General features: G+C 41.9%; 1 protein-coding gene across 6 annotated transcripts in view; it reads right to left on the minus strand.

Moving 5' to 3' along the window:
• The window catches only part of EZH1 (enhancer of zeste 1 polycomb repressive complex 2 subunit), a 485,968-nt gene that overhangs the window by 242,167 nt on the left and 229,403 nt on the right, over positions 1 to 14,398 (minus strand). For all 6 annotated transcript variants that reach the window (XM_053699400.1, XM_053699426.1, XM_053699407.1 and 3 more), the window contains 2 exons: positions 13,993 to 14,156; positions 13,295 to 13,386 (listed from right to left, as the gene is read on the minus strand). In XM_053699400.1, the coding sequence (XP_053555375.1) occupies positions 13,295 to 13,386; positions 13,993 to 14,156 (256 nt within the window). The remainder of the gene's footprint in view (positions 1 to 13,294; positions 13,387 to 13,992; positions 14,157 to 14,398) is intronic.

The following is a 14,398-nucleotide window of genomic DNA, read 5'->3' on the forward strand; positions in this document are numbered from 1 at the left end:
CTAGCAAATTCCATCCCTAGAAATATGTTAACTGCCATTCCCCCTCTGAAGTTACCTCACTCCTCAGAATATGTGAGAACGGCAGTAGATCTTAGTTACTTCTGCTAAGATCATAAAAACCGCAGGCAGATTCTTCTTCTAATGCTGCCTGAGATAAAATAGTACACTCCGGTACCATTTAAAAATAACAAACTTTTGATTGAAGTTAAAAAACTAACTATAATACACCACTCTCCTCTTACTACCTCCATCTTTGTTGAGAGTTGCAAGAGAATGACTGGATATGGCAGTGAGGGGAGGAGCTATATAGCAGCTCTGCTGTGGGTGATCCTCTTGCAACTTCCTGTTGGGAAGGAGAATATCCCATAAGTAATGGATGATCCGTGGACTGGACACACTTAACAAGAGAAATACAGAACCTTGCCACCAGGAGGAGGCAAAGACACCCCAGCTAAAGGCTTAAATACCTCCCCCACCTCCCTCATCCCCCAGTCATTCTGCCAAGGTAACAAGGAATAGGAGAAATATCAGGGTGAAAAAAGGGTGCCAGAATAACAAAGAAAAATAATTTAAGGCCGTCCACAGAAAAAAAAAAAAAACGGGCGGGGGAGCTGTGGACTCTCCCTGTACAGAAGAAAAGAAAATTATCAGGTAAGCATAATTTAAGTTTTTCTTCTTAAAACAGGGAGAGTCCACATCTGCATTCATTAATTTTGGGAAATCAATACCCAAGCTTATAGAGGACACTGAATGCAAATGGGCGGGAATAAAAAGACGGCCCATTCTGATGGCACCACAGCCTGACACAACCCTGATTCCCAATAAAAAACTACTCCAACAGAAGCAGGAAAAACAAAAATATGGAAAGAGGACAAGGTAACTGCCCATCAATTAGAACCATAAGGATCCCAGTTAGAGACCACTCTAAATTCTGGACTCCACTGAGCACAAAAACCTCTGAGGACACAAAAGTCCCACTCTCTAGAAGCACACAAATAAGGGAAATGACAAACTCCCACACCACATCCACTCCTAAATAAAAGAAGGGAAGAATCAGATAAGAAGGTCCGAAAGAACCTCCAAAAACAATCCCCGAAGATTCAAGGACAAAACAGAGAGAGAAGCCCCTAGCATAACTGGAAAAAGAGCGGCTACCAGGCTGCAAAAGGACAAAGTCCCGTAGAGAATACTCTAAAAGGTAGAACAAGACTACTTTACCATAAATAACTAACTAGCCCAGCGAAACTGAACACCTGTAGGTCAGAAAAAAGGAACCCTTGGAGCAGAACAGGAATGGAATAGTAACATCCGTTTATGCCACAAACAAAAGCCGCAGGCTTCCATCGGATAGGCAGTCAGACTAAACGTCAAACCATAGTAACTAACCAACCGAGTAGCTAGCAATCTTGCACCAGGAAATTCCTGGAAAGGAACAAAAGAAAAAACTCAGAAAGCAGGGCGGACCAACTGCCCCCTACTAAAAAACGGGGAAAGGGAGGACAACACCCTAACCAATAAGGAAGAATATTCCAGGAACAGAATAGTAACATCCGTTTATGCCACAAACAAAAGCCGCAGGCTTCCATCGGATAGGCAGTCAGACTAAACGTCAAAACCATAGTAACTAACCAACCGAGTAGCTAGCAAACTTGCACCAGGACATTCCTGGAAAGGAACAAAAGAAAAAACTCAGAAAGCAGGGCGGACCAACTGCCCCCTACTAAAAAACGGGGAAAGGGAGGACAACACCCTAACCAATAAGGAAGAACCAACTACCCACTAAGGGAAGGTTCCCGAACAAAGTGCAAGGCCTCCCAACCTAAGTAAGGATCCTTCGGGAGACAAGATACGTGGTCGATGCTCAAACAGAGCAGTCAGAATTCCAGACCACTACTCCGATCGAACACTCCTACCAGAGAAGCGACTGTCAATGTCCCAAAGGACAATAGCGATTAAAAGAATGCCAGCATCGATAAGGCCAGAGATCAGATAATGAATCTCCAACCACGAGTTCCTAAGTAAAAGAAGCTGGAAGGAGGTACCGACACCCAGATAGACTAACTTGGGATCCAGGATACCTATCCTCATTACCCCTCAGAAACCCGAAGGGAGGGTACACTGCAGACAAGAGAAACCCTCGACCCAGTGAACTCCTAGAGTCAGATGAGGAAAACTACCTCAGGAGGAGCCAGATAGATAGGCGCAGTAGACCAGATCCTTCCAAATAGAAGGAAAACAAAGAAACCCAGGAATATTAAAGTAAAGAAATTACCAGGAAAAACTTTCTCCATCTCTCCAGAAGAGAGAAAAAGAACCACAACAATAGGAACAAGGAGATTTCCCCAGGACCGGGAAAACAAGCCTGCTACTGAAAGCAGACAAATTCAAGACAATTAAAATCTTGAAGACAGAGTAACCAAAATGCCAAGTCAAAGACAAGGACTAGGTTAAAAAAACGTACCCCCAAAACCAGATGCCGGATCAAGACCAAAAACCTTGCAAAACAAAAAAGTTACAAACATATGTAGATCGAAAAGGGGGTGACAGTAATTGAGCACTCACAGAGGGCTATATTAGAAAGAATAACAGTTGAGGCTGTCCTAGACGAGTATGTAATTAAAACTTTTAAACAATTAAACATTTAATAGGATAATAATAAAAAGTAACACAAACTACTGGTGTAGATAAATGTAAAACTTAGATTAAAAATAGAGTCAATGGAGAGGATTGACCTCAACACATATATCCTATCTAGTGCAATACTGGAGCAGTATAGGCCTGCCAAAGCAACGAATCACTAATAATCAGTAAACATTGTAGTCAATTATTATTGCCCTGTAAGAATGGTATCATGGCGACCAAGTTGATGCATACCATACCCCCATGGATCTAGAACATAATGTATCCCAGTGGCTGTCCAATCAGCCCTAAAATGCCTCTAAGATAACACCCACAAAGTCAGAAGACAAAGTAAGGACCCAAAAGAGATCAGAACTCCATAATTGAGAGAATAAGACAGGCTCTAAAGATCCAGTCTGGATCAACCCTCAGAAAGCCTACAGCTCAAGGAATTAACGAATGAACGAGCATCCTAAAACTCCTATCAGTTGATGGCAAGAGAGACTTCAGAACAATCCCCCAGATCCCCAAGTATATAGGATCAAAAAGGGGATACTGCAAGGACAAAAACGGTCCATAAGAACCTAGTCTCCGCAACCAGATGACCGAACGTCCTACCCCAAAAGGCAAGGGGAAGCAAAAAGCATAGCAATTCTCAAAATAGAGGAGAGAAACACTGGCGAAAGAGATCTGAAAATCGGACAATCCAATCCACGAGTACCAATAGGAGGGAATAATCACCCCCTACACCAGGTACTGGAGATCTCCATGCAGTCATCAGATGCTCCCCCCTCTGAAGGGAGGACTCTAGCTCCTGTCCAAGGACCTCAGGAACTACAAATATACTGCCATAGCAGAATTCATAATCCCAGCAAACCACGTAAGCTATGCAGGGACAAAACACTTAGTATCAAGTACGACCAACTTCTGACGCCCCACCAAGATGAAATAACGTAGGACCAGCCTGATATCTAGGCTAGAAGGGCCTCCTATAACTTGTAGAAACAAGAAAAATAACCTCGTAACAAGACTTATTACCCAAACAGGAAGAGCCTGTTAAGGATACAAAATGTCTGATATAACCTCAAAAGAACAGAGTGAACTAGTACCCAACCAGGACCAGCCTGCTGACCAGGGTACAATCGAACTGTTCAAACGCTAAAAGAGTTCTAAACCCTAGCAGGGCTAGACTAAACAAACAGAAAGACAAACGACAGAAAAATAAGCTCTGAGGCTTAAACATTGTCTTAAAATAAATTTCTTTCTTTTGACTTCCACCGGAAGTTTCAGCTATCACGACCATAAAATCGCTAGCATCAAAATCCCAGAGAAAAAGGAATTTCCCTATAAAGGAAAATCTACAACAGCCACAAGCTCCAAAATAAAGAAATAAAACACATCCTAACCGGATCAAAAGAAAGTAGGCCGCAACCGCAGGTGAACGCCAAAGAGGAATGGAAACACTAACATGACCAGCCTGTCAGATATCCTAATCCTCAGGAGCTCAGAACTGGGATTAGACACACAAACCAAGAGACGACCAGGAGTATAATCTCATCCCTCCATCGTCTAGCACTGTTCGCCATCTGATTCAGAAGCCTAAGGATCCGTTAACTAATCTGAACTGGAATCCTCCAAAGCCGCCAACACATGCCGCAGCAGTACACGCAGGCGCGCCAAGTCTGAATCTAAATGCAAAATCCACCTGTGGCGGGGCATCTGAAGGCCCCGACCCTGAAAGCTGTACCCCTGAAGCCTCAGAGGAAACCGCTTCCCCAGAGGAAAGATCCAATATAATCGCACCTGACACCCCCAGGTGAAGGGGACACGGATGAACTCTTCGCTTGCAATTAGGAAGATGTAAGTGCGCCAACGCCAAAGATATGGCCATGCGGAACCGTGCAGTAATCTCTGGTGGAAATAAACTTCCTTCCGGAGAAGGGGTTACGGTATTCAGGACAACTGCCTGTGTAGGAACAGAATGTTCTAGGGAACGCACCTCATGGGACACAGAATACTCAGAGGCGGATGGCTCAGTGGTCTCTAGCCTCACCCCAGAGGGGGAAGAGAGCACTCTATTACGGCATATGGAACATAATTGATTGGGCTGGATTACCCTGGCCTCCCCACAATCTACACAAGTAACAGAATCTGAATCAGAGAAATTCTTCTCTGAACAATAAGAATCCTCTATAGCTTGACTTATTAAATTATGGACAAAAGCAACTGGCACCTTACACCCCCAATGGCTGGGGCAATCACCACCTCCTATGACCCAGACAAGTAGAGAAACAGATCCTCTCCACCAACACTAGGCCACGAATACAGAAATGGAGAACGAAAACGTGACCACGCCCAGTCACAAGGTGCAGCATGTAGGCCAAAGAAAAGCGCGTCAGTCCACAAGAACTGCGTAGCTCTAAAAAAATTGTATGTTCCGTAATAGCCATGAGCCCCAACATTTCCACACATAAGCAGACAGAATCACATAACAAACATGATTAAATTCCCCCACTGCTCAATAACCCCCCTCAGGAGATATTAACCCTTGATTAAATAAAGATAAAGGAGTCCCACTGAGACCCTGTCTTCTATAATTTACATTACATTCCCACAACGAAAGGAAAATGAACGATCTTACCGGAATCTATGCCGTGGAACAGTAACACGGTCCTTCAAGTTTGACAGACAGTAGCGTTGCTTCTGACATGGACTCGAGTGAAGAAAGCAGCCGGCGAAATTCGTCAACGCTGATTGCTTATGGAGCTGTTAATATGAGTCGGGATGGTTTCGCAGAAAGTCTCTCCCTGCATCTCCGGACTCTAACTTCATCCATGCTCTCATTGAGAGGCTGATAGGACTACTTAAAACTCCCGTCCCATCTCGAAGAGTACTACCCTCCATAAGAGACTACTCCGTAATCTTCCGACACTTCTCTGCCAACCTCCTGTGACGAAAGGCAAAGAATGACTGGGGGATGACGGAAGTGGGGGAGGTATTTAAGCCTTTGGCTGGGGTGTCTTTACCTCCTCCTGGTGGCCAGGTTCTGTATTTCCAAAACGTAATGAATGCAGCTGTGGACTCTCCCCGTTTTAAGAAGAAAAATGCAGTATCACCGCTGGCAAGGGAACCGCTCTTTTTAGTAATGCGATCCCCATTAAAGGTCCTAAAGGGGTTAAGTAATATTTTTTTTTTTTACTGAGATTTGGATCCAAGGCACACAAGCAGGAACAACCATTAGTGCAGCAGGTGCAGTTGCACCAGTGGCCAAGAGCTGGAGGGGGCCCATAAAAGCCAAAGTATACATAAGCGTATGCAGAATGTGTACAATCTTAATGCAGGGAAGGTTTTATTGGTGCAAGTTAAAGGTCCATCTATCAATATATCTATCTATCTATCTATCTATCCTTAAAATCATTATATTGAGCAGAACGTATTTTATTACTTTTGCTTTTTATTGAATTATCTTTGGTGAGCCCCCAAAAATCTTGCACCAGGGCCCTCTGTTGCGTAGGTCCACTACTGCACACAAGGAATATACAATAGAAATAATTCAAGTAGATAATAATATTAAAGAAACAAAGAGCAATGTTAAATTACAGCAGATATATAACATGCCTATTCAAATATAAACATTCTAGGATACTCCTGAGATTTCTCTTGGACCTCAAACAAATAGATAAAACTTATAATGGAAGGTATCATGAAATAAAGCTGACCACTTTTTGACCTCAAATAAGAAACCTCTTTTTCATTAACTTAACAGTTAATTAAATAATATTTAGAGAGTTTGATGAGTAAATAAGAGCATATTCTATATAATAAAAGGCCAGGTATGTTTGTCAGATGTAGTCATGCGCAGTAGAGACTGCGTGGGGACAAAAATACCTGGCCTTGAGCAGCAGAGATAGTGGGCCGAAGCAGCCGTGGTGGGGGGTGTGGTGTGATTGAGGCATGGCCGGACGGCATGAAGAGGGGGCTTGACCAGGCGGGAGCGTGCATGATGGGGGCATGACCGACGGGAGAGGACAGGATGTTGGCGTGGCCAGGCGGGAGTGGCCGTGGCCGAGAGAGAGCAAAAGAGGGGGGAGAGAGTGAGCAAAAGGGGGGGATATAGAGAGCAAAAGAGGGGGGGGGGGGCGCAAAAGAGGGGGGGGGGGGAGAGAGAGAGCATTTTGGAGGCTCTTCATGGATTCTTGCACCAGGGCCCTGAGGTTTCTAGTTACACCTCTGATCTGTGCTGCTACATGAGCTAACTTATTTTAGCACTATGTCCAAATATAGTTTGAAATTAAAGGATCTGATATCATAATATATACAGCAGGGCTTGACAAATTTGTTTATCCCTTTGATATTCATTGGAGTTTATGAGAATATAAAGTATAGCAGTCACAGTGATTAAAGGACTCTGCACTATCCACAGCAAACAACTTTAATGTGACGTTAAAGGAGAGGTTCCTCACTAAAACATCAAATTAAAGTTATTTGCAGTGGAGATTGCAAAGTCCTTTGATCATTGTGATTGCTATATATAAGAGGGAGGGAACCATAGATGTCTTGGGGACTCTAAACCAGTGTGCCAGAATCTAATTTCAATGCACTAGTGGCTCCCTGTTGCCTGGGTTTGCCGAGCCCTGTGATTTAGTTTATAACAATGTGTTAGACTGGAAAGAGCTCAAAGGTGTGAGCCCTTTCCAGGTTAACACCGTATTATATAATATTTAAATCACTGTTTAAACATTTATTTTGATAGATATTAGATATACAGGTGGCCCTCGGTTTGCGTCGGTTCAATTTGCGCCGTTTCAAAATAACGCCCTTTTCCCCCCAGTCATGTAACTGCTATTGAAAAGCACTGAGAAGCATTGATTAAAATAAGGACAGGCCAGTAGGTGGAGCTATCCGCTTATGTTACAGCAAAGATATGCAAGCTTAACAGGTCTGAAATGAATCACTGTACACAGACCACAGACCTGAGCTATGGATAATGGAGCAGCTTTCAAAGGAATAAGATCTAGCAGCCATGAGGGAAACTTTACATCTTCCTGCCCGGCTGCTTGAAGGTCAGGGTGCCTAAAAATCAGTCCAGCCTGGAATGCATAGAATATCTGCAGACCGGATATTAGCCAACAGTGTATGCTACTGTTTCAATGCAGAGAGCTTACTGCTTTGTTTGCAGAAAAATGCAGGTAGAAAAATGTTTTTGTTCATTAAACTTAGTTTGATAATATATTCTGTGTTGTGTGAATATTTGATACTGTTTATAATGTTGTTTAGCATTTATAGTCTTCATTTCAAAGCTTAAATAATGTATTATAGGTTACTTAGGTTCCAGGCCCCTCTCAAAATTGACATAACTCCCTCACTTCCCATTGACTTACATTATAAACTGGGTTTCAATTTACAACCATTCCTTCTGGAACCTAACCCCGGCATAAACTGAGGGCTACCTGTATATGTATAAAAACATAATTTATGCTTACCTGATAAATTTATTTCTCTTGTAGTGTATCCAGTCCACGGATCATCCATTACTTATGGGATATTCTCCTTCCCAACAGGAAGTTGCAAGAGGATCACCCGCAGCAGAGCTGCTATATAGCTCCTCCCCTAACTGTCATATCCAGTCATTCGACCGAAAACAAACAGAGAAAGGAGAAACCATAGGGTGCAGTGGTGACTGTAGTTTAATTAAAATTTAGACCTGCCTTAAAAGGACAGGGCGGGCCGTGGACTGGATACACTACAAGAGAAATAAATTTATCAGGTAAGCATAAATTATGTTTTCTCTTGTTAAGTGTATCCAGTCCACGGATCATCCATTACTTATGGGATACCAATACCAAAGCTAAAGTACACGGATGATGGGAGGGACAAGGCAGGATTAAGCGGAACCACTGCCTGAAGAACCTTTCTCCCAAAAACAGCCTCCAAAGAAGCAAAAGTATCAAATTTGTAAAATTTAGAAAAAGTGTGAAGCGAAGACCAAGTCGCGGCCTTGCAAATCTGTTCAACAGAGGCCTCATTTTTAAAGGCCCAGGTGGAAGCCACAGCTCTAGTAGAATGAGCTGTAATCCTTTCAGGGGGCTGCTGTCCAGCAGTCTCATAGGCTAGGCGTATTATGCTCCGAAGCCAAAAGGAAAGAGAGGTTGCTGAAGCTTTTTGACCTCTCCTCTGTCCAGAGTAAACGACAAACAGGGTAGATGTTTGACGAAAATCTTTAGTAGCTTGTAAGTAAAACTTCAAGGCACGGACTACGTCCAGATTATGTAAAAGACGTTCCTTCTTTGAAGAAGGATTAGGACACAATGATGGAACAACAATCTCTTGATTGATATTCTTGTTAGAAACCACCTTAGGTAAAAACCCAGGTTTGGTACGCAGGACTACCTTATCTGCATGAAAAATCAGATAAGGAGAATCACATTGTAAGACAGATAGCTCAGAGACTCTCCGAGCCGAGGAAATAGCCATCAAAAACAGAACTTTCCAAGATAAAAGTTTAATATCAATGGAATGAAGGGGTTCCAACGGAACTCCTTGAAGAACTTTAAGAACCAAGTTTAAGCTCCACGGGGGAGCAACAGGTTTAAACACAGGCTTAATTCTAACCAAAGCCTGGCAAAATCCCTGGACATCTGGAACCTCTGCCAGACGCTTGTGCAAAAGAATAGACAGAGCAGAAATCTGTCCCTTTAAGGAACTAGCTGATAATCCTTTGTCCAAGCCCTCTTGGAGAAAAGACAATATTCTAGGAATCCTAACCTTACTCCATGAGTAATTCTTGGATTCACACCAATAAAGATATTTACTCCATATCTTGTGGTAGATTTTCCTGGTAACAGGCTTTCGTGCCTGTATTAAAGTATCAATGACTGACTCGGAGAAGCCACGCTTTGATAGAATCAAGCGTTCAATCTCCATGCAGTCAGTCTCAGAGAAATTAGATTTGGATGATGTCTAGACACGGAGCCACCGCTATGCCTCGCGGTCTTAGAACCGCCAGAAGTGAGCCCAGAACCTTTGTAAAGATTCTCGGGGCTGTAGCCAACCCGAAGGGAAGAGCTACAAATTGGTAATGCCTGTCTAGAAAGGCAAACCTTAGAAACCGATGATGATCTTTGTGAATCGGTATGTGAAGGTAGGCATCCTTTAAGTCCACTGTGGTCATGTACTGACCTTCTTGGATCATGGGTAGGATGGTCCGAATAGTTTCCATTTTGAAAGATGGAACTCTGAGGAATTTGTTTAAGATCTTTAGATCCAAAATTGGTCTGAAGGTTCCCTCTTTTTTGGGAACCACAAACAGATTCGAATAAAAACCCTGTCCTTGTTCCGTCCGGGGAACTGGATGGATCACTCCCATAACTAGGAGGTCTTGCACACAGCGTAGGAATGCCTCTTTCTTTATCTGATTTGCAGATAGCCTTGAAAGATGAAATCTCCCTTGTGGAGGGGAAGCTTTGAAGTCCAGAAGATATCCCTGAGATATGATCTCCAACGCCCAGGGATCCTGAACATCTCTTGCCCACGCCTGGGCGAAGAGAGAAAGTCTGCCCCCTACTAGATCCGTCGCCGGATAGGGGGCCGTTCCTTCATGCTGTCTTAGAGGCAGCAGCAGGCTTTCAGGCCTGCTTGCCTTTGTTCCAGGACTGGTTAGGTTTCCAGGCCTGCTTAGATTGAGCAAAAGTTCCCTCTTGTTTTGAAGCGGAGGAAGTTGATGCTGCACCTGCCTTGAAATTTCGAAAGGCACGAAAATTAGACTGTTTGGCCTTTGCTTTGGCCCTGTCCTGAGGAAGGGTGTGACCCTTACCTCCAGTAATCTCAGCAATTATTTCCTTCAAACCAGGCCCGAATAAGGTCTGCCCCTTGAAAGGAATGTTGAGTAATTTAGACTTTGAAGTCACGTCAGCTGACCAGGATTTAAGCCATAGCGCCCTACGCGCTTGGATGGCGAATCCGGAATTCTTAGCCGTTAGTTTAGTCAAATGAACAATGGCATCAGAAACAAATGAGTTAGCTAGCTTAAGTGTTCTAAGCTTGTCAATAATTTCAGTCAATGGAGCTGTATGGATGGCCTCTTCCAGGGCCTCAAACCAGAATGCCACCGCGGCCGTGACAGGCGCAATGCATGCAAGGGGCTGTAAAATAAAACCTTGTTGAATAAACATTTTCTTAAGGTAACCCTCCAATTTTTTATCCATTGGATCTGAAAAAGCACAACTGTCCTCAACCGGGATAGTAGTACGCTTTGCTAAAGTAGAAACTGCTCCCTCCACCTTAGGGACCGTCTGCCATAAGTCCCGTGTAGTGGCGTCTATTGGAAACATTTTTCTAAATATAGGAGGTGGGGAAAAAGGCACACCCGGTCTATCCCACTTCTTGCTAATAATTTCTGTAAGCCTTTTAGGTATAGGAAAAACATCAGTACACACCGGTACCGCATAGTATTTATCCAGCCTACACAATTTCTCTGGTACTGCAACTGTGTTACAGTCATTCAGAGCAGCTAATACCTCCACAAGCAACACACGGAGGTTCTCAAGCTTAAATTTAAAATTAGAAATCTCTGAATCAGGATTCCCCGAATCAGAGATGTCACCCACAGACTGAAGCTCTCCGTCCTCATGATCTGCATATTGTGACGTAGTATCAGACATGGCCCTTACAGCATCTGCGTGCAGTGTATTTCTCCTAACCCCAGAGCAATCGCGCTTGCCTCTTAATTCAGGCAACCTGGATAATACCTCTGACAGGGTATTATTCATGATTGCAGCCATGTCCTGCAAGGTAATCGCTATGGGCGTCCCTGATGTACTTGGCGCCATATTAGCGTGCATCCCCTGAGCGGGAGGCGAAGGGTTTGACACGTGGGGAGAGTTAGTCGGCATAACTTCCCCCTCGTTAGAATCTTCTGGTGATATTTCTTTTATAGTTAAAGACTGATCTTTACTGTTTAAGGTGAAATCAATACATTTAGTACACATTCTCCTATGGGGCTCCACCATGGCTTTCAAACATAATGAACAAGTAGTTTCCTCTGTGTCAGACATGTTTAAACAGACTAGCAATGTTACTAGCAAGCTTGGAAAACACTTTAAACAAGTTTACAAGCAATATAAAAAACGTTACTGCACCTTTAAGAAACACAAATTTTGTCAAAATTTGAAATAACAGTGAAAAAAGGCAGTTACACTAACGAAATTTTTACAGTGTATGTAACAAGTTAGCAGAGCATTGTAACCACTTGCAAATGGATGATTAACCCCTTAATACCCAAAAAATAATAAAAGACAAAAACGTTTTTTTTTCTTTTTTCTTCAGTCACAACAACTGCCACAGCTCTACTGTGGCTTTTTACCTCCCTCAAAAACGACTTTGAAGCCTTTTGAGCCCTCCAGAGATGTTCTGGATCATGCAGGAAGAAGCTGGATGTCTGTGTCTGTAATTTTTGCTGTGCAAAAAAAATGGCAAAATAGGCCCCTCCCACTCATATTACAACAGTGGAAAGCCTAAGGAAACTGTTTCTAGGCCAAATTCAAGCCAGCCATTTGGAAAAAAACTAGGCCCCAATAAGTTTTATCACCAAATACATATAAAAACGATTAAACATGCTAGCAAACGTTTTATATTACATTTTTATAAGAGTATGTATCTCTATTAATAAGCCTGATACCAGTAGCTCTCACTGCATTTAAGGCTTTACTTACATTAGTTAGGTATCAGCAGCATTTTCTAGCAAATTCCATCCCTAGAAAAATATTAACTGCACATACCTTATTGCAGGAAAACCTGCACGCCATTCCCTCTCTGAAGTTACCTCACTCCTCAGAATATGTGAGAACAGCCATGGATCTTAGTTACTTCTGCTAAGATCATAGAAAACGCAGGCAGATTCTTCTTCTAAATACTGCCTGAGATAAACAGTACACTCCGGCACCATTTAAAAATAACAAACTTTTGATTGAAGAATAAACTAAGTATAAAACACCACACTCCTCTTACGACCTCCATCTTGGTTGAGGCTTGCAAGAGAATGACTGGATATGACAGTTAGGGGAGGAGCTATATAGCAGCTCTGCTGTGGGTGATCCTCTTGCAACTTCCTGGGAAGGAGAATATCCCATAAGTAATGGATGATCCGTGGACTGGATACACTTAACAAGAGAAAGCATAATTTAAACCTTTGTGAATAACTCCACTATTTCATCTTCAGGTTAGCACACCTTCTGGAAAGCATTAGGGCGATAGCCTATGTGAGTTTCTCAGCGTCCCCATAGAAGACTATTATGTAAAGGATTTAGCTCATCTGTGCAATCCGACATTCAGATGTTAGAGCACCCTAGGCTTTCACTCAGGAGCTAACATTTTACTCTCCACTTGCAATATGAGAGTAAAAAAAATATCGAAGCATTATGGATTACACTCCAGTGATGTTGGTGCACCACCAGTGCTAACAAATGTTATGCTTTAGTTGTATTCAAGGCCTATATATTTTTATATCTGATCTCTCTCTTTATATGCCACAGTTTAGGTCAAAAAAACATTACAGGTTTAAGTAATTTAAAAAATATTAAATTAACCATTTTTATTAATATAATATAGATCATATTATACTACTTAATGAATATGTATTTTTATTTTCTTGATCGCATGCATCAGTTGTAGAACATACCAACAACAAAAAACAGTGACTTCCACAAGGCTCCGTCTCAATTTTAATTTCTTGGCTCCTCCTCCTACATACATTAGGACTTGCATGAAAAGCTGCAAGAAAGAAAAACATACTTACATTAAAAAGAATTTGCAACACATGTATGTATACAGATATACATCTTTGTTTCATGTTAACTGCCTTGGTTGAAATCTCTCTTTTCTATAGACTCCATAGAATTTCGGATATAAATCATTGAGTTTTGGCACGAAAAAGTTTTAACTGAAGCATAAATTCAAGATAAAAAAAAAAAAATCCTTTACATTTTTTGTAGAAGCACAATTTCAACATAACTCGTAGACAAGATTTCCTTTATATACATGCAAGGAAGTCATCAACATCTACAAGCATAACAAAAAAAAAATATATATATATATATATATATATATATATATAAAAATATATATATATATATATATATACACATATGCACACATACAAATTGAGATGCTTCTTAAATATTGTTTTTATTTAATTTATTTGGAAAAAAATTTTTCTCACATCCATATTAAATCTAAGCCATTATTTCAAATTCCCATTGGCTTCAAAATCAAACTTCTTTACGGACAATTTAGCAAGATGACCTTCACAGAAGGCTAACAAATACTGCAATAATCCTCTGCCTCCTCCCCACAGCTGTCTGATATCAACCCACTTACGGTGAAGGAAACAGTCGTATTTGAAGCAGCGGCGGCAGAACAGTGTGTGGAAGGAGTGCAGGGACTGTTCCCGCTGTACAGATTTAGCACAGGGCCCGTCAATGTTGGGAGTGCATTGGGGTGGCAAAGCATTGGGATCTGATGCTTCCGTCAGCTCCTTGTACCTTGCAATAAAAGAGGCGGCTAACATGCAACTCATATATCAAAAAGTGCAACACGAATGTATGGGTGTGTATGTCCTGAAAAGGTGGACAATTATTTTGACAAAGCAATGTCAGCTATTGTGGGAACATGATTAAAGGAAACATTTTATAGGAATTTGTTACATAGTGTAAGTATTAAATACATAGTAGTAAGGCTTAATTAAAATTTTCATAAAGGGGTGTATTTGTGCTAGGACCTTAAA

This window comes from Bombina bombina, chromosome 1, assembly GCF_027579735.1.
Source record: "Bombina bombina isolate aBomBom1 chromosome 1, aBomBom1.pri, whole genome shotgun sequence".
NCBI lineage: Eukaryota > Metazoa > Chordata > Amphibia > Anura > Bombinatoridae > Bombina > Bombina bombina.